Source organism: Eleutherodactylus coqui, chromosome 1 (genome assembly GCF_035609145.1).
Source record: "Eleutherodactylus coqui strain aEleCoq1 chromosome 1, aEleCoq1.hap1, whole genome shotgun sequence".
NCBI classification, from domain to species: domain Eukaryota; kingdom Metazoa; phylum Chordata; class Amphibia; order Anura; family Eleutherodactylidae; genus Eleutherodactylus; species Eleutherodactylus coqui.
In genome coordinates this window covers 102034494-102054699 of record NC_089837.1, presented here as the reverse complement: position 1 = coordinate 102054699, position 20206 = coordinate 102034494, and the positions used below count along the sequence as shown (strand labels likewise).

Genomic DNA, 20206 nt, shown 5'->3' with positions numbered 1-20206 from the left:
GGTTACCGCTCTTGGGTTCAGCTACTAGAGAAGGTCCGGAGTAAAAAATCCCCCTACTTAGAGAATATGAAACAGGGTTGTCAAAAATACACAATAAGTGACCTGAGATAATTCAAACCTGCGTGGTCTGGTCCGTGGCGACATCATCTCATTTCCAAATATGTGATACCTCCGGGCCTCGTGGAGCAGCTGGTAGCAATCTGCGGAGTTCTGAATGATCTGATCAACTTCTACCGTTTGTACGAAGTAGTTAGGATGCAGCAAAGGTAGCCGAACATGGTTTAAGAGTTCATGCAACATGGGTCTCCTGAGATCAACATGGTGGTACACCCATCTCATGACAGCCTCGAACACAAACTCTTCTTTGCTGACCACCAAGTCATCGGTACTGATGTAATCAATGACTTCAGCTTTTTCCAGCTCCAAAAACTCTTCGTGCTGGACAACAACTTCAAATGCCTGTTGTGCGTATGACTTACACTTGGTGTAGAGCGTCTTCAGGGAGTGAGTGTCAGCGAAGTGTTGGATCCCTAAGCAATTGCATGGGTCAAGCTGCTCTTCCAAAAATTTGGCACACGCATCACGCAACACACTGATCTGGAACAAGCTGGAGGTTTCGAACAGGTACTGGACATTTTCAGTTGTGATCTTGACTTTCCCTGTATATACGTACTGCAAAAAGCAATCCATAGCTTCGGCAAAAATCCCATTGATTTCCACCAGCATCTCCCTGCTCTCTCTGTGATCGTTGCAGAACATGGCGCGGAAGTAGCTGCTACAGGCCGAGAGGACTGCTCTGTGGCATGGAAATTCTCTGCCTTCCACACATATGATGACGTCCGTAAACAAGCGGCTCTCCCGAAACTCGTTGAAGGTTTGCAGGATGCTTTCAGAATGGGAAGATCCAGAATTAAAATCAAACACTTCGTGACCTGACAACTTTTGGTCCATCTCAAAGACTTTTCTCTTGGTTGCAGGAGACTCACGAACTCCACCCTCCTCTCTGTTTAATCGGCGTCCCAATATGAGTACCATTGTTCGGTTGTGTGGATACACAACAGGTTTGTAAGAATTATTCTAAGGCCTGCAAAATTACAAGATCAGCAGTTAGTAAGCAAGTCCAATAATTTGATCATTCATTGCAATTAAAGGGGTTGTTCAAGTGTAAACCGTTAATGGTCTAGATTTAGGATGGACCATCAATAGAAATTTGGCGAGGGTCTGCTACCCAGGATCTCTGCAGATCAGCTGTTCGCTGGACCAGTGTGCCCATTCTCTGACCGGATTTCTGCAGAAAGCAGACAGCTCTATTCTCTCTGCAGTGGCAGGCATTGGTATTACAGACAAAGTTCCCATTCACTTCAATGGGAACTTTGCCTGTACCATCAAGCCCGGCAACTGCCATGAGAACAGAGCTATTCACTTCCTGCAGTAAATCAACTTGAGCGCACCGGGCCAGCAAACCGGTGACTTGCAGAAAACCATGGCGGTAAACACCTACTGTTCTACTATTGATGACCTATCCTGCAGATACAGCTGGACAACTACTTTAACTTTGTGCATTGTATAAAAGGGTTATTACACATCTCCTCACTCCATGTCAGGATGACTGTACATGCTGTATCCCATACTGGGCTGCACCAGTACTAGCCATTTTTTCAATTTACAAGTTCATGTATAACCCAGCAATTAGTAGTAAAACACTTGCTCTACCTGGGGTTAGGATGTACTATATACGGGCCCCCTAATGGTACATGAGTGTTAGCTGGTGTAACTAGCATAATTTACCACTACCTGGCATGCGGCACATGTACTTGCCATTCTTTCCAGTTGCAGGTTGGGGTTCTGCCAATTAGTGGTAAACCACTTGCGCTACCCGTAGCTGGGACGCACAATCTATGGCATACTAAAAGTCAATGTAAATTAAAGGTAATGCATAGCTCTGAAATAGTTTCCCGCAGTTCATTTCCATCTTCTTGCACTGCTTCTCATTCCCTTGTTCAGCCTGGTTTGTGGGCAGCTTTCGTCTAATGTAACAGACAGAGGTTCAGCTTCTCTCTGAGTACGCGTTACCAATACTAATGCATATTACTACACTGATGCCGTCTGATAGTGCAGCAACACAGGGCCAAGCAGGCAGTAGTCAGCACTACTTGAGTGACGTCCAGCGGCACCTCTCTGCAATCCACATTGGTCAATGATACATTTTGTTTAATGTGAAGCAATGTGTAAGAAAAAGTGTAGCTCCAGTGATGTGGCAGCATTTTCTCAGGGCGATATATCATAATTTTATGTCAGTACAAAGACGCTCGACTTTGTAGCACTCTTTTGCCGGGATTTGAAATATAAGCCCTACCCTGAAAATAAGCCCAAGCTGCAGAAAAAAACAAATACATCACCTAAGAAGAGCTGTCAGCTCCACTGCGTCTTCTCCCTGGTCCCCGGCAATGGTCTTAAGGCATCTCTTCCTGGTCAGGGATTTGAAAATCCCCGCCTGCCGGAAGGGCTGCCTCTGATTGGTTCATCGAGTGCTGGCTCTGATTGGCTGAGCCACGGCGCTCGAGAGCCAATCACATGCATGCAGTGACTCAACAAGAATTGTGCTGTTTGGTGTAAATAGTAGCCTTCACTTCTGAACAACTGTCTGCTTACTGTGAATGGAGGTGGGTGGATGAAAAACACTCTCCATGCCCACTTCACCTCCATGCTGGCCGTACTCAGAGCGATGCCAATGATAGCTGGGAGTGTGTTAGGACAATTCGTGAAAATGCTGGAGTGTATAACCGCATCAAACGAAACTCATTATAGTCAACGGGTTCTATTCTGGTCTGGCATGTGATGGTCCAACACTTCCACTTTTATCATCGTACAGAGCCAAGCAATGGAAAAAGACAACATAGATCAGCGCTAATGTGAAGAAGCCCTGTTATGGTAGACAATAGCAACTTCCAGTAAGAAGGAAAGGTCCATAGCACCAAGGGGCAGAGACTGTAGCCATAGACTCCACAAGGATACTGCATAGAGGCCCTTAGGGCACTGTGATCCCTGCACTCTTCAGAGGAGGAACGCTTTATGCCACATTCACTATTCACATGCTGATGCAATCAATGACTTCAGCCTTTTCCAGCTGCAAAAGCTTTTCACCTCCGACAATTTCTCACAGATCATAATATGGGCAGTAATACACTAATGCCACGTGTGCCATTCACATGCCAGCTCCCATTTCTCTCACTTTCCCTTGTGGCACTAGTTGCCATAACATACAGAAAAGCAATACTTTTGCATCGGGTTGAATAGATGTCCGTTAGTCCATCTGTCAGAGTTTTTCTGCTTATGCATTTCAGAGGTTTAGTGTTTCCAAACATGATGAGACATAACAGAGTAATGTTCAGCCCGTGGAGAGCCTTGTGGACCTGTCAGTGCTTCAGATACCAAGATATTGTTATAGTAACTCCTCCACACAGACAAGTAATAACTTATGCTACATGTGTTTCTTGGCTTTAGATCTACATTTCAGAACTGGCTGACAATTTTATTAAATGGAGAGTTTACTATTAAAGCGAACCTCCAGGCTCCCATCATTAAGCCTCATTCCCCTCAGTACATGTGCGGCAGAAGCTAATCAGAGGAGACAGAGCTGCAAGGGGAAAGGGAGAACAGCAGAATGAGCCAATGATCAGACAGGAGGTGTGTCTTCCTGAACCAATGACAAGATGGGGGTGTGTCTCAGACTATTGCAGACTCCCAGTAGACACTGTAGCCACAGATAACAGTTCTGTCTGAATAAAAGGCAGCTAAAAAAAGCAACCAACAATATGATCTGGCAAAAAATAAAAAGCAGGTGATGCCCCACTGTATAAATGTCTAAAAAAAACAAAGTGAAAAACAACCTTCACGCTAAAAGTCAAAATCAGCATTACCAGTTCAGATTATTAACTGTTCCATAAAGGTCCTTTTACGTGGGCAGCTTATTGCCTGCCAGGATTACTGATCAACAAGTAGACCGGAGCTCGGTGGCTCTATATTTATTGCTCAGACTATGATTTCAGCTGGAAATATCCGATGTGAAACTGATAGTGAAATGCCTGTGTGAATGATGCCCAGGGATATGTTCACACAGGCCATATTTGATGCAGATTTTTCTCAGTAGGAAGTCTGCAGTGGCCAAATCCACACCTAAAGGGTTTTTCCAAAGATTTGCTATGGATTTCCCCATTTGCATTGTATTTGCATTCAAATCCGCAGCAAACAACTGGCATGCTGTGGATTTGAAATCCACAGTGTAGGTCCATTTCTGTATGGAATTTTTCCGCAAAATGTGAACAAAATTTTTTAGGTCTTACTACATGAGTTGTAGTGTAAATGCTGCAGATTTTGCAGTTGCATCTTCCACAGTTGCCCTTCTTTGAACCCTCCCCCCCCCCCAGCACTGTTTAATTCATCACCAATCCAAATAAGTGCCCCCACCCAGATATTAGCACACATAATGAACTTCTTGGAATAATTTCTATGGAGACCTTGAAGGGACTATGTGTCTCCAGAAATCTCATTTATTTTGTTTACTCTGGCTTATTGATGTTAAGAAAAATCATCTAATTAAACCACATTTCCTTCCAGGACGGAACACAACCTGCATTCATGTAAGACACAAAAGCACTAGCCTCACATTCACAACATTGTGACGCTGACAACTGTTTAGGGCCCCTTTCTGACTCACTGCAGCAGTTGTCACTCGCTATTAGATGCCATTCTTGCTGTATAACACGTCTTGGTTCACATTTGCAGTATGAAGGTCCTTTCTGGGTGGCGACATGAATCAGGATGAATTAATCTATTTAGAGAGTCACATAGGAGTGCTACGTTTTCATACCCAAGATCCTCGGACGACTGTGCCCTTGTGTAATATATGGATGTCATCCAACACCTGTGGAGAACAGTGATGTCATCACTATTTTAAACATAGGTAGACAGAAATATGGAAAACTACAGGACCTAAAAATAGTTCTTCCTACTTTACGGTAATACATTTCTCAGATTATGTGGCAGATGCAAAGCAGAAAAAAACGAGCAATAAAATCTGATAGAGAAGAGAATTTTAGTAGAGTTTGTTGAAGAGTATACTTGAATTAAATTACGAATATGTAAAGAAATGTATTATTCTTGGAATGGGCCTTTCGGACCAAATTTAGAGGAATCCAAAGATTCATAGAATACACAACCGTCTTTAACTCCATAAAATAAGCTGATAATGAGAATGGTAATAGTAAAATAGAAAATCTACACCAATCAGTCATAGCATTAAACCCCCTGCGTAATACTGCGTGGGTCCTCCTCGTGCCACCAAAACAGCTCTGACCTACTGAGGCATGGGCTCCACTAAACCTCTGAAGGTGTCCTGTGGTATCTGCCACCAAACAGCAGATCCTTTAAGTCCTGTAAGTTGTAAGGTGCGGCCTCCATGGATCGGACTTGTTTTTCCAGCATATCCCACAGATGCTCAAATGGATTGAGACCTGGGGAATTTGGTGGACAAGTCATCACCTTGAACTTTTTGTCACGTTCCTCAAACCATTCCTGAACAATTTTTGCAGTCTGGCCGGATGCATTATCCTGCAATGGATACCACTGCAATGAAGGGGGCTATAATGTTTAGAAAGATAGTACGTTTCAAAGTAACATCCGCATGAATGCCAAAACCTAAGGCGGTGGAATGGTGGAAGTCTTCAAACACAGACTGGACAGACATCTGGGATGAGTTAGTGATCCTGTATTGAGTAGGGGGATTGACCCGATGACCCTGGAGGTCCCTTCCAACACTATGATTCACAACATTGCCCAGAACATCACATAGTCTCCACAGCTTATCTCCTTCCTATAGTGCATCTGGTGCCTTCTGTTCTCCAGGTAAACAACACATAGACCTGGCTGTCCACAAGTTGTAAAATAAGATGTAATTCATCAGACCAGGCCACCTTTTCTTTTGCTCCATGGTCCACTTTTGGTACTCATATACACATTGTAGGAGCTTTATTGTTGGGGTCAGCAGGAACACTCTGACACCCTACAACTAGGCATCTCCATATATAGCAAGCTATGATGTGGTGTGCGTTCGGACACCCTTCTACCATAGCTAGCGCTTTTTCAGCTTTTTGTAGTAAAGCAGGTTTTTTGTGGCATCTGAACAGATGGGCTAGCCTTTGTACCCTACGTCCATCAATGTGCCTTTGGCATCCATGACCCTGTCGCCAGTTCACCAGTTGTCCTTCCTTGGACCACTGTTGTTAGGTACTAACCACCATAAATAAGGAACACCCCCCAAGACCTGCAGTTGTCGGCGATGCTTTGACACAATTGTCCAGCCATTATAATTTGCCTCTTTTCAGAGTCTCTCGGATCCTTACATTTCTCTATTTTTCCTGCTTCCACCACATTATCTTTAAGAACTGACTGCTTATTCGTTGCCTATCATATCTCACCTCTTCACAGGTGCCATTGTCATGAGGGAACTGATGTTATTCAGTTTATCTGTCAGTGGTTTTAATATTGGCTGATCTGTGTATATAAACTATATGACATCAGAAACCAAATGTGTACAAGAAAGTACAGAGTGCATGGGAAAGGCTGGTTTATTACAGCACCCTCCTCCTTACCTTAGTTCAACCCAAATCCTTTGCCTCTCCCCGCTTTCTAAACAATTTGCACATTCACACACCTAGACTAAACCAGGAACCCTGTGATCTTATATCTGCATCTATCAGTGTTATATGTCCTGGTAGAAAGTTACGGCTTGACTCCTCCAACATGAGCCACACCTCGGCTTTACAAGTGACAAAACAAAGAGATCTGTGAAAATAAAGTAACATTAGACAGAATAGTACATAAAGCTGATAGAATTCTCTGTAGAACACAATTGTAGGCGACGATGTAAATGTCACAGCCCTGGAGTATACATTAAAGGGGTAGATTAGTAGAGGTCCGACTGCTGAGACTCCCAAGAGATCCAACTATGGGGGGGGTTTACTTCTATTGCATTCTGTACATTACGTACCAGAAGGGTATTCCGGTATCTGAGTGGTTTTTCAATCTTTCACCCATTCACTAGATAAGCAAAAACTGAGTGGCGGTCCAACTGCTGGAATTGTGTACAACAATCGGGGGTCCCAAAAGTTCCCCGAATGAATAGAACGGAAGTCGCCAATTCATTCAAGTGGATAGACGAGCGCTTGAACTCAACTATCTTTGGCAGTCCCATTAAAATGAGTGGAGTAGCGGTGTACATGCCCAACCCCGCTCCATTTAGTCAGGAAACTTTTGGGATGCTGCTGTTGAAGAAACCAATCAGCTACTAGAATACCCCTTTAAAAACTTAATGGAGCAGTAGTAACACTCAATGGAAATATTGGTGTAGAATGTACTGCATGTAATAGAAGTACCTTATATCAAGATAAATCTGACACCTCATACAGACTGAGGTATGGAATGGCTCGACAACTGACAAGCTGATCTTCTCCTTTTTTTGGCCAGGCCAGCTTAAGGTCCCTTATACTCATTAGGCAAAAGTCATCCAAGCCCACCAATTGGGCAGGATGGACCAATGGTTGTATGTGTTTAGGGTGGGAGCTTTCCATGACAGATGATGTCTGGGTGAAAAGAAGGATTGGGTACATTGAATGTCTACACTCAATCCTTTGTTCTCCTTGGAAATAAGCAGCCGCCAAAGGTGTTTTACAGCAACTTACTACACTGTTGCTTTGTAAAACATATGAACGCTCAACCGTGCTTGTGTATGAAGAATTCGGGAGGACTACTGTATTCTTGTATCTTGTAACCACCAGTAGAATGGGTAGAGACCTAGTAAAGGGCTGTATCCACCTAGTGCACGCCCACACACTGCTGATTGGCTGTGTGCAGGCAGGTCCTCAAAGATCCTAGCAGCATGGGGATTAATTTCATGCTGGGATGGTGGCGTAGGGTTAGGAGTTGTTTCAGTGTTAGCGATGACATTAGTAGCTGTTAATGCTTCCATGTCACAGCCGGCTTCATGAACATGGAGGGATTTACAGCTAATAATACAACCCCAACACTGAAACCAACCCTCACCCTAACCCTCCATGCCAGGTACACTGTCACCCAGTGCTGTCCCCAGAGTTTTCTTGCACTATCCCCGTCCCCCTCCCTCACCCACTCTCACCCAGCGCTGTGCTGCCATTGCCACTCCCCCGCTCATGCTGTGTCCCCGCTCCCCTGCAGCCTTCCACACAGTCTCCCCATCTCCTTCACTCACTGTCACTCAGGGCTGTGCTGCCGCCACTTCCTCAGTGTCCACCGCCGATGCCCAGTCCAGGGAGGCTGCCGACAGCGAAAAAGGCGCTGGAGCGCTGGGCAAGCCGCTCTTAGTGACTGCCAGGACCTGAGAGGGCTGTGTGGCTGGCCTGTCAAGCAGCCTCTATCTTGTCACCACCCACACTTCCGATGCTGACAAGATACAAGAATACCGGAATATTGTACTGTAGATGTAGGCCAACAGAGTGTTCAGCCAACAGGAGTTGATAGTGTATGGGCACTTTTATCCCAGGCATGTTTAAATGTACTTACTATTGAAGTTCCAACTACATCTACTGGAGGTTTTGCTTCCAAGTAATTACTCAGGCCTTATTGGAGCTGGCCTGGCATTGAGTTGAGGCTATAAAAGGAGGTTGTTTTTAACCTCTTTAAGGTCAAACATTTCTCACATTATGTACGAACATCTCTCATCACGAAGTGTATTATGCTACTTCTGGGATCGTAGACTTGAAAATTGTTAGCAAATAGATGATTAGTGGTTGTTTTCATCATTTGTGGTTGTTTTGATGGTCCACAATCCATTTCCTAAGAGACCACTTAGGGTTGCTTAGTACTAACCTTGCACTTGGGCAGGGGGGAGAAAAGATTCAGCACAGGGTGTCATCTGACCGAAGGCCAGCACTGATCTAATGTTTATGGCCACCTTCAGACTACAGATTTCGGCAATATAATGTTAAAGGTATCTAGGAAATGTTAGATTATTATGACTGGGCTTCCACTTTAAATTACACTGAAGCAATGTATGTACATAAGTCCTTGGCATGACCTAGTACGTTCTTCTTGATCTAAACTTCACATTTGCTCCTTGACCCATTATTGTTGGTATAGAAACCTATCTTTGACCTGTCAGATCATCACATAGCCTGCAGAACAATATTTACACTCACTGGTGCAGAACAGGTATGTTAGCTCAGCCTAAACAATGGCAGAGAAACAGATTAAGTGCTCAGCAGCCCAGATTCAGAGATGACATCAGGTCTTAGGAAGATCAACAAATACTACATGATACTGTTTACAATTAACATTTCTTCTTATTTTACTTTAAATTACTTTATACCGTAAAATTCCTTTACTCTAGTTTTGATGGGACTTGATAGGTGCTGGATTGAGCGTGGTTTCATATCTGCGCTCGTGGTTCCTCTTTCCTGCTCTGTTTGGGGAGCAGGAAAGGGGAATCTCTGCGGCTAAATTGCTTCGTCTCTAGATGGATAAAACAGCTCCAGACTGACCAAATTGACTATAATGGGGTCCGTTTGATTTCCACTCAGCTGTCCGACTTTTGAACGGAAGAAAAAGTGATGCATGCAGCGGTTTTCCTTCCGGTATTTTGAGCCGGATCTGTGATGGAACCTCCGTCCGGAAGTTCCAATTCAGATGTGAAACTGGCCTATCGCATTCTGGATTTTTGGAAAGGCGCAGATGCATAATTGAAGCTCCACAATGCCAAATTTGTAATAGAGCCCCTACCTTGGCTTTCAAATAACAGGACCAAAGATCTTTGTGCAACACTGAATGGGCAGAGCACTGGTTTAACCCTTTGCAATCCAATATTAGATTCAGGGTTTCCTAGGGAGTTTTCTCTTTCTCCCATTAAACAATGGCGCCATCTGCTGACTAGAGCCAGTACTGCGGTATGGGACATGCTGGAGCAGCCCCCCCCCCCCCGTCAACAGAGCAGCCAGTAATATACAGTAAGAATACCCTGCCTGACGTCTTCCGACATCGGAGCTGTGGAGCCTTCAATCAGAATGTCTTTAGACGTCAGACAGTGGATTGGAAAGGGTTAAAGTTGGGTGGAAGGCCATCTGCTCTGTCTGCAAAAGGACAAAAAAGATTGTAAAGCTCCCTCTTGCTGATTTGCGAACCGAAAATGGAAGGTAATTAAAGGGGTTGGGCAAAAACGGAAAGTTATTCCCTATTTAGAGGATGAAGGATAAGTACCTGATCTATGGTGGTCCAACTGCTTAGACCCTTACCAACCAGAGGGTTCCAAGTAAATGGAGCAGTTGTCAAGAATACGCTCAGTCACTCCACTTGTTTCAATGAAACTGTCGTAGAAATCTAACTGAAACACTTGGCTATGTCCGTCAGTCCCATGGAGATGAACCAAGCCACAGAACACATGCTCGACCGCCACTTCATTCATACGGGGGAGAAATGAGACTCCTGTTCTTGTGATCATGATAGGGCATAAGTATCTGATTGGTTGGGGTTTTGATTGCCGGGACCACCACCGATCAGATAGTTACTCCCTATTGGATAACTTTCAATCCTGACACAACTCCTATGACCTCGGTGTTGTCTACAGGACTGTTTCAGACATATACAATAAATTCCTGCAGACGTACAGTGTGGATCGGGTTATCTCCTATTTACTTTTCTCACTGTTTTCTAGGTGTGGTGTTCCTTGGAAGGGATATATCATACTTAGGAGATCCCAAGATGCTATTACAGCTACCTGCTACTTCCTTCTTCATCCACATTTTAGCTTCCCCATGATAAGTACTGCATTGCTTATCTTGTGCATTGAGGCTATGTGAACATTTATCTGCCCTCAGATTTCTCGAGAACCCAATGGCAGCCATAAAAAGTATGGCTGATATCAGAAAGCAGGAAGATGATAGGGAGAACCTGATAGGAAAAAACTATGAACACATAATGTTCATGTAAGGCATTTGCTTCTACTTTTTAACCATTTCATCCAGTTTGCTTATGTTCTATGGTTACAAAGCACTGTCGTCACCCATCCACTGCCACCTCCACCACCCTTCACAGCCGTTTACTCTTCTTGACATAGTCCCGGCTGTATTATCTTGTCATCAGTTTCCACTTCACGGTGCCTGTTACTTCTCCAGCTGTAAAAATGTTAATAGATTCCTATCAGTTCTTCTCTTTGGCATTCACATTTGATTGACTCACGCTACAAAACAAGTACTTCTTCCTCCATATCCTTAGGGTACTTTTACACGGGCCAACTACCAGCCGAAAAATTGCTCAAATGAGTGATTTTGACCAATAGCTGTCCTGTAAAAACACAGGACTCAACAGCTAGTGAGCGAGAAATCGTTCTTTAGTCGCAAGTTACTTTGTTTCAGCTCAATGAAACGAAGCAACTGGTAAGCGGCTTCTCACTCAGTATAAATAGGCAACTATGCATCTATGAACGACTGCCTATTCACAGTGATTGGTGGTGGTCGGTCGGAAGAGATCTCCGGCGTCCTCCACCTCCATCCATGGAGCGAATATTGCTCCTGTGTGAAAGCATAGGAACAATAGTTGTTGGAACGTCTGTCGGAAGCTTAAGTGCTCCACAGTTGTACAGTCTAAAAGTAAATTTAGAGTCGTTTTACACGGAACAACTGAATGGAGGTGGAGCAGCCTGGAGATCTCTTCTAGCCGCCCACCTCCATTCACAGTAAACAGTCAGTTGCTCATAGATAAACGACTGCCTGTTCACACAGGCCGACTGTTAAGTTTTTATGCCACCATAAAATGAACAACGAATGATAAGCAAACTAATTAGCGTTTAATCGTTGTCCGTGCTTAAACTGAACGAATACCGTTCAGATTCGCATGATCCAATAATTAGATGAATGCTGATCGTTCCACGTAAAAGGGCCCTTACATTAGGGTATTTAGGTTGAAAAAAAGGCACGAGTCACTCAAGGTCAACCTTTCTGGGATCAATTGTATACCACTTATTGTTAATTACAGTTCACAGCAGAGCTAACAGGAAACAAACGCACTCTTCTAGACGAGGCACAGGAGTGGGAGTAACAAGGAGACTCGTGCTGCTGCCAGACGGACTTTCAAGGAAAGCCTGGCAAGACTACACTGAGTTATAGGGTCGGCCCCTCGGCCATACAGGCGCTGTAGCGCTCCCGTGGGCTGCCTATATTGGGGCACGATACTGGCTCTGCTCCTCTCTGGAGTTTATGCTGGACAGAATAGCATAGTCAACTAAGTTATTCCATCTGGCGCATACGTAAGGACGTGAGCTAAAAGAATTTTTACGAAACCTAAAATTTTTTTTAATTATCTCTAACATCCATATATACACTGAACAGGCACTTTATTAGAGACACTCGTCCCGCAGTGTGTTGGGGCTCCTTTGGCCTTCAGAACCACAACAGTTTGTCGAGGTATAGCTTCTGCTAGGTGATAAGATTGTTCTGCAGGAATATTGGCCCGTGCGGACAGGAAGCTTCTTACAATTGCAGTAGATCAGATGGAGGTGCTGACATGTTCCTAACACCTGACAGGATAGGGTCATCAATTTATGCTGCTTGCACCAAATTCTGACCTCCCATCAGCATGGTGCAACAGACATCTGGATTCATCTAACCAGGTGATGATTTCCGCTGCCCCCTGATCCAATTTATGTGCTTTTTGCCCACTCGAGTCTCGTTTTTCTGATTAGACAGGCCTACTAGCATTGAGAATCGTTCACTTCTCATTCAGTGTTTCACCTTTCCATGTGCAAATAATGGAGATGGAACAATACCTCTGCAGCGCCACCTATTGGGAGGCGGCATTCCTGTGTGAAACACTGAACGGTTTCCGCATGGAAATTCCACCTTCAATCTTAAACCGGAGACTACGCTGCAAAGTGAACGAGATGTGCAAAACTCTCATCCACACGCTGCTGACAGTCCGCTGCAGCCAAGCCGCACTGAATTGGACAAGCTGCACGGAATTCAAAGCCGCGGCATGTCAATGGTATCACTGTTTCCGCTGCGGGCTCTCTCCTCTCTATGGGGAGACATGGCCGCAGCGGAATAAGCTGCTTCAAAACCCATTTTAAAACTCGCTGGACTTCAGCTGCGGAAATGTCCTGGAATTTCCGCACGGTCCCACTGGGGACATTCCACGAGATTTCCGCGTGATTTCAATCCCGTGGGAAACCAGCCTAAGTTGTTAAGTCGTTGGCTCATGTTTACACTCAACGATTGTCGTTCAGTTTCTCTCATTTGAACAAGTTTCTGAATGCAGCATAAGGCTGGGTTCCCACAGGGCGGAATCCCACCGGAAATCTCACGATTTGGGCGCAGTGAAAAAACGTGAGATTTCTGACGGAAAAACGCTGCTTCAAAACCCGCGGCACTTAGCTGCGGGTTGTGGAGCGGCTTGGCCGCATGCTTTTCCGTTGCGGCCAGCGTTCCCATAGAGGAGAGCGGGACCGTAACGGGAAAAAGAAAAAATAGACATGCTGTGGCCGGGGAATCCGCAATGGATTCGCCGGCCAGTGTGCACGAGATTTTTGACAAATTTCGTCCACATGGCTGGCTAAACGCAGGATTAGCGGCCACAGGCGGATAGTCATCTGTCCAGATATAGCAAGTGTTCAGTTCTTATCACCCTGATCTCTGGATAGAACCGCTTTAATATGGCCCCCGATGGGTTAATGGCCCGTTATCTGAGCGGAGCATGCATGAATTGTTAGAAAGATAAGTTGGCAGAGAAGATGGAAGTTTGCAAGTTCCTGCAGATCTCAACACAACACAATAGCGCAGAGAACATTTCAGGGCTTTTCAACAAGTTCAGCCAGCTCTGTGTGTCGGCTAATCTCACAGTGCACGGCTCCCTGGAAGCAGAACTGGAATGAATGTGTAGATGTGAATGGAGGAGGAAAGCTAATGTAAGCTCTTATCTCCATCCAGCCTTCTGCTTCTATGGGTACATACAACAGCATTCCTGCATGATTTCTGTACATTGTGAGATGCACAGAAATCACATGGGAAAAGAACCTGCGAGAAGAAGCGATGCAAGAGAAAATTTGGGGCAATATGGTTCGTTCTTCCCTATGGGAGCTTTAAAAAAAAAAAAAAATTTTGCATTGCACTCCAATGTACATGCAAGTGTGATGTGATTTTTTTTACTCCTATAGGGTATAGTGGGCGATTTTCACAAGTGCTGCGATGCAAGTGTGATGTGTTTTTCTCGCAAAACGTATCACACTCACATAAAAAAAAATAAAAAAAATCACATCTTTGCAAGTGCAATATTGGCCAGAGTGTCTCGGAGCGCTATCACACTCGCATGAAGCTCGCCCGTGTAAATGCACCCTAAGGAATCGGGTTTCTAACAGATAAACCCTGGAGTTTTCCCACCACAGTAGAAAGAACATATCCCTAAATAACCAAGGCTTCTACTTAGTACACTGCAATCTGACCAGGCACTACACCGAGGACAGAAACACATCCATTAGGGTGCATTCACACCGGCGTATACATATTCTGGTTTGTATATACAGCTGAATGATAAGTTTCCGATACACCGGTGTAGTTGCGACATCCCATCGGGAGAGCATCATCCGATAGTTCCAGGCATGTGTAAATACCGGAAAAGTAAAGATGTGTATAGGTTGTAAAAATTCCCAGCGGTGCGTGTTATAGGGAGAAGGAGAATAAAGAATATTATAGGAGAAATATGGAACTTACTTCACAGGGGTGCCTGAGCCTCGGCACTCCTAATCCCAGGTATCGTATAGTGTAACAGGTGTAGCGCAAAAGGAAGGCTAGCAAGAGGAGTGGTTATATTTATTAATCCACTGCAACGCGTTTCGGCTTCTCTGGTAAGCCTTTCTCAAGAAATGAAAGGATGGGGCATTGAAAGGCCGCCTGCACACGGGAGTGCTGGATTCCGCATGCAGAATCCTGCAGTGGAATCCAGCCCTGATGGCAGCGGCGTCCCCACACACCTGCTTTCTGAATCTTGAACCTGTAATGGGGATGGTCCGCACGGCTCACCGTTCGACATGCACAGTACAGATTTTTTTTTTCAAAACTCAGGCTTTTCCCGCAGAATCCATGGTGCGGACAGGAAGCCGTCTGTGCTGGAACCGCAGGAAAATGGAGCATGCTGCGATTTTATTATCCGTGAGTGGAAACCGCCATAAGTTGCCACTCGCGTGCATGAAGCATCATTTTTCCATAACGTGCTATGTAGGGTTATTGCTGCGGAACATGAAGCTGGATGCCTGCTCCGGATTCTGCAGCACAAATCTGCCCGTGTGCAAAATTCAGATCCCCCGATCCTTCTTTCCTCTGATATCATCTGTTGGGAAAAGTTGCGTCGCTCCCATACATATCCAAGAGTCGGTGGGTTTGGATTACAAGTCGAATGTATATGGGTATAACGGATGGAAAGGAGCAACACACGATGGCGTATCAAGCTACATAGCCTTTGTAGTCTGTAACCATGGAGACACATAGGTCTGCATAGGAGCTGTAGATGCAGAATAGGGATCATTTTAATTAGAGGGGAATCCGTCAGCTCCTAGGAGATGCAAAAACTAAAATTATGGGCTTGTAGGAGCTGAAGTGAAGATGTGACTTGTATGCTTCTCCTCCTCATAGCCACGACTGCATGCATCCCGCAAGCTACAGTACATAGGCACCTAATGAGAGGTCATTCTAGTTCATGGAACTACAAAGCACATTAGAAAGCTACTAAAACACAGAGTATCCTCATACGTAGCCCTACCAACCTGCATGTTTCATAGCAGATACAATGTGAACTATTGTTCACTACTATCGGACTACAATGTCTATTGTGTTTCGCTCTGAGGCCAGTGACGGGAAGTCTACGACCAGGGAAGTTTTTCCGCCTATGAATTTTTTCTTATATATGCTCCTAAAAGCGACCGTGTATGTTTATACTTCACTAATAGCGGCTTTATGTAAGGTGGTTTGCTTTTTTACTTTTAAGAAAATCCATGAACGCTGATTGTATTTAAAGGGGCATCATCACTATAAAAAAAAAATTCCGGCATAAAATAAAAAAAACAGACTGCACTCACTGCATGTTGGTCAGTGCTTGTTTCATTTTCTTTTACACAGGCCTAGTATTGGCTTATGGGGATTAATGATCACTATTATATTCGTTTGTCCCTATAATTTGGCTGTACATCTCTTTTTAAAGTGGTTTTCCAGGGAAATACTATTGATGACCCATCATCAGGATCCCGACCGATCAGCTGAGCGGGCGCATGCAGTCAGCGCCAAAATAACAGAGGTTGGAGCGGAAGCCTCTGCGCCAACCTCTGTGTAGTGGCCGGTGCTTGTAACTGCAGGCACAGCTCCTATTGATTTCCATGAGTGCTGGACACTATATGGGAGGTTGGCGTGGAGGCTTCTTCTCCAAATACACAAAGGTCGGAGTGGAAGTCTCCTTGCCGACCTCTGTGTAGTGTCCGACGCTTGTAACTGCAAGCACAGATCACGCTGATTTCAAGCCGTGCCTGCAGTTTCAAGTGCCGGCCACTACACGGAGGTTGGAGCAGAAACTTACGCTCCGACCTCTGTGTTATTGCGGGCGCTGACAGCATGGCACCCTCTCAGCTGATTGATCGGGGTCCCGAGCGACGGACCTTGGCCGATCAACTATTGATGACCTATCCTGGAAAGCCCCTTTAGCATGGGGAGATGTAAGCAATGGGCACCAGAGATAGGCACTTGCCTAGGGTGTTATCTCTGTAAGACTTAAGGAGGGGAGGGGGGGAGGGGTATCCTGTAAACAAATGGAGCCTTGTAATTACCTGGCCCTGAGCCATCAAGTATCTGAATGGTCTTGTAACCTTTGACTCGTAGATGTCTGGGGGATTGGCCACCCACAGGTTTGTAGGACTAAATATATACAGACGGCCGCGATCTGTCTGCATGAAATCACACGCGGAAAACAAATCGCGGCATAGAAATGTCACTCCCCGGCCGACGTCTCCGCTCTGTGCATGCGCCGGCTGGCCGGCAGCCGGCACATCAAAGAGCCAGAGCTGCGGGAGAGGTGAGTGCCACGCTGGTCCCTGCAGGGTCTCGGGTCCAACCCGGCCGTCTGCAGGCGGCCTTACACCTTTATAGTGGAAACTAAGACAAAGTGCGTTTACTGAAAATAACAATTCAGGGTGTAAAAGTCGAGATGGAAGAACTGATAAGTCCCTCCAGTCACGGTTCATGAATAGTTCAGGTACGTTTTACTCATTTTTTAGAGTACAAAGAAGTATTTCAGGAGCCTGATAAATGCTGGGGCCGTATCACACAAAGATATAATCAGTGGTATTCTAGACTAACAAAGGGCCTCACATGTAGTATGCCAATACCGGGAGAGTCTGGAGCCAACATGCATCAGACACCTGCGCCTCGACGTGTCTGTACTGTTGTCTCGTACCCCTGGGGGATAACTGTCTTTGCAATTTACACAGCTAAGAAGTACAGGGTTAACGCTAACCACACACATTAGAATATATCAATGTGTGATGAATGGGGATCCGACCCCTGGGACCCCCACAACCAGTAAAACAAAGGGGCCACATCACTTGGGTGCTGGAATGGTGCCCAGCGGCTTGTGTGGATGTATCTATGTGTCTGGGAAAACAAGGAAGAGACACATTGATCTACCAAGTGTAGCAGCTCCTTTGTTCTGATGAATACGGGGGTCTTGAGGTTGGACCCCATGGATTACACATTGCTTAGGATAGGCCATTAATGGGTATTCCTCTAACTTTAGGATCAAATAATGGTATCCATTTATCTGTTATTACAGGTGCTGTACAGAAATTAAGATCAGCTATGCATCTTCTCTAAAAGATTTCTATATGGGGTTAAACAGTGACTGACCGCTATCGTCCCATCCAGGCTAATAGGAAAGAAGCTGGGGAGGCTAGCAGCTCATGAATAGGCTGCTATAACTATCTGCCGATGCACCTCCACTGGTAACCGGTGCTCTGCTGTCACCCGCCACTCGCCTCTGCTGCCTGCAGGTTATGTGCTTGCGCTGGCTCCCAGACCCTTATAGGGCCAGTGCATGCTCAGCGCCCTGCCTTGATCCTGCCAATCATCTTGCATCCCAGGCTTTATTCGGTTCTTCCACCCTCCACTTTGGATATAAGCAATAAGGTCCACTAGGTTCTGCTGCAACGTGCGTTTGTTCCAGCGCAATATTGTTTCGGCTTAGCTGGTTCCTCTGACCTCGTTCTCTCATCTGCAGCCTGGCCTGACCTCCAGCTGATCTACATCAGAACTCCGCATGGATCGACCTTTGCTCTACCTGACAACAATTCATACCTACAGCCTCCATACCAGGATTTTAGAACTTCAGCGTCCATGCATCAGCTGTTACTAACAAGGACTACTCCAGTGGTGGCAACCTGGAGAATCCTTGTGGGAAAGTCTATACTTCACCCAATAACGAGCCCCAATTGACGCTGCAACAAGTCAATCGGCAGTTGTTTAAAGGAAATCTGTTTTTGTCCTATTACCACTATATATTGATGCATGTGTGCCTGAACGAGGAATGCATCCATATCTTTATTTTTTTCCGCTGAGGCTCCTATCTTCAGATATCACCACCAGGTTTCTTCCATGCAAATTAGAGGTGAACTGTCCAAGGGACAATTCACCTCTGCAAGTGGCTCGGGCTCTCTCCTTGCTTCTTCAACTCAAACATGCCCCTTTCTTTGCTAAATCATGCCCCCTGCTGGAGGCGTCATGTGTTCCACCAAACATGCCTGTGCCACACTGATGGATCAGGCGCATGTGCGTGACATAATTCAGGAGTCACAGTGTACATATCCGATCCCTTGGTGAGGCACAGGAACGTTTGGTGGAACGTATGACATCTCCAGCAGAATGAGCTGGAGGCATCATTCAATTCTCTGGATTGGTGGTGAGCTCAGTGGCGAGGCTCTCGCCGATCAGACCAAGGCCTTATTCACACTTTTTAAAACGTCAAATAAGATTACGATCGCTGATTTTTCACGCTGCGTCAAAAGATAGGTCTTGACCTATCTTTTGACGAAAATTGCATAGTCTTCCATAGACTCCAACTAGAGCTGAAAGAAAAGAGAGGGGGAGGGAGTTTACCTGCGTCCGGTACACGGAAAAGAAGACAGCTGGCTTTATTTAAGTCATTCATTTCACGCGATATGCCCATGTGAATGGACAAGAAACCGCTAATTAAACTTGGGCCTTGATAGCTACTATTCTGCATTGTTGCGATTTTTGGCCGCAACACGACCGTCGTAAACTCACAATGCTCATGTGAATGAGGCCTAAGGATGGGTGATGGAAAGTAATTCTGGTACAGCTCCTTAAAAGGGTGGAGAACATGCAATTCTTTAAACTCCCCTCCCTGGTTTAGTCCTAAAGTAACCCTTTCCAATCCACTGTGATGTCTGATTTAAGACATTATGATTTAAGGCTGTATAGCTCCGATGTTGGAAGATGTCCCTCGGGTTCTCTTACTGTATATTGCCAGCCTCTCTGCTGTCGGAGCCTATCCAACATGTCACCTCATGCAGTACTGGCTTTAGCCAGCAGATGGCACTGTTTAATGGCAGAAAAAGAGTAAGACCCCTAGGAAAACCAGGATACAAATTGGATTGGAAAGGTTTAAATCCGTCACTAGGTACACATCCCGAGTTATCCTTTGTTACAAAGTATATTAAGGATTTCTTTCACATCTGTGTTTGGGCATTTCATTTTTTTGTTCCATCACAGTAATAAAAAAACAGAATGCCAGCTGGGAAGGATCCGGCAGAAACGTATGGCACCCAACGTAACCCATTGACTATAAAGAGGTCAATTATGTTGCCAGGCATCCTAAACAGCGCCTGGGAACACAGCCTAACAAATTTGTAATTGTGTAGATATAATGTCATCCAGCTGTTACATATTAGGCCAGCTACGGAACAGAAACTTATATGTTTTTAGAAAGAACTTCAAAAGTAATTTAAATGTTCTTGAAGAAGCAGTAAATAAACATTCCGTCACTTTAAGAAGAAAAAAAAAGCCGAACTGAAGAACATCCTGATCAACATACGAGAGAGAAGAGAAAAAAGCAGCACGGACATAAGGCAGATCTAATA

General features: G+C 45.1%; 1 protein-coding gene across 2 annotated transcripts in view; it reads right to left on the bottom strand.

Moving 5' to 3' along the window:
* Window positions 1-20206, bottom strand: part of KLHL24 (kelch like family member 24) — a 60574-nt gene that overhangs the window by 30420 nt on the left and 9948 nt on the right. For both annotated transcript variants that reach the window (XM_066598238.1, XM_066598239.1), the window contains exon 2: window positions 119-1084. In XM_066598238.1, the coding sequence (XP_066454335.1) occupies window positions 119-1035 (917 nt within the window). In that variant the 5' untranslated portion in view covers window positions 1036-1084. The remainder of the gene's footprint in view (window positions 1-118; window positions 1085-20206) is intronic.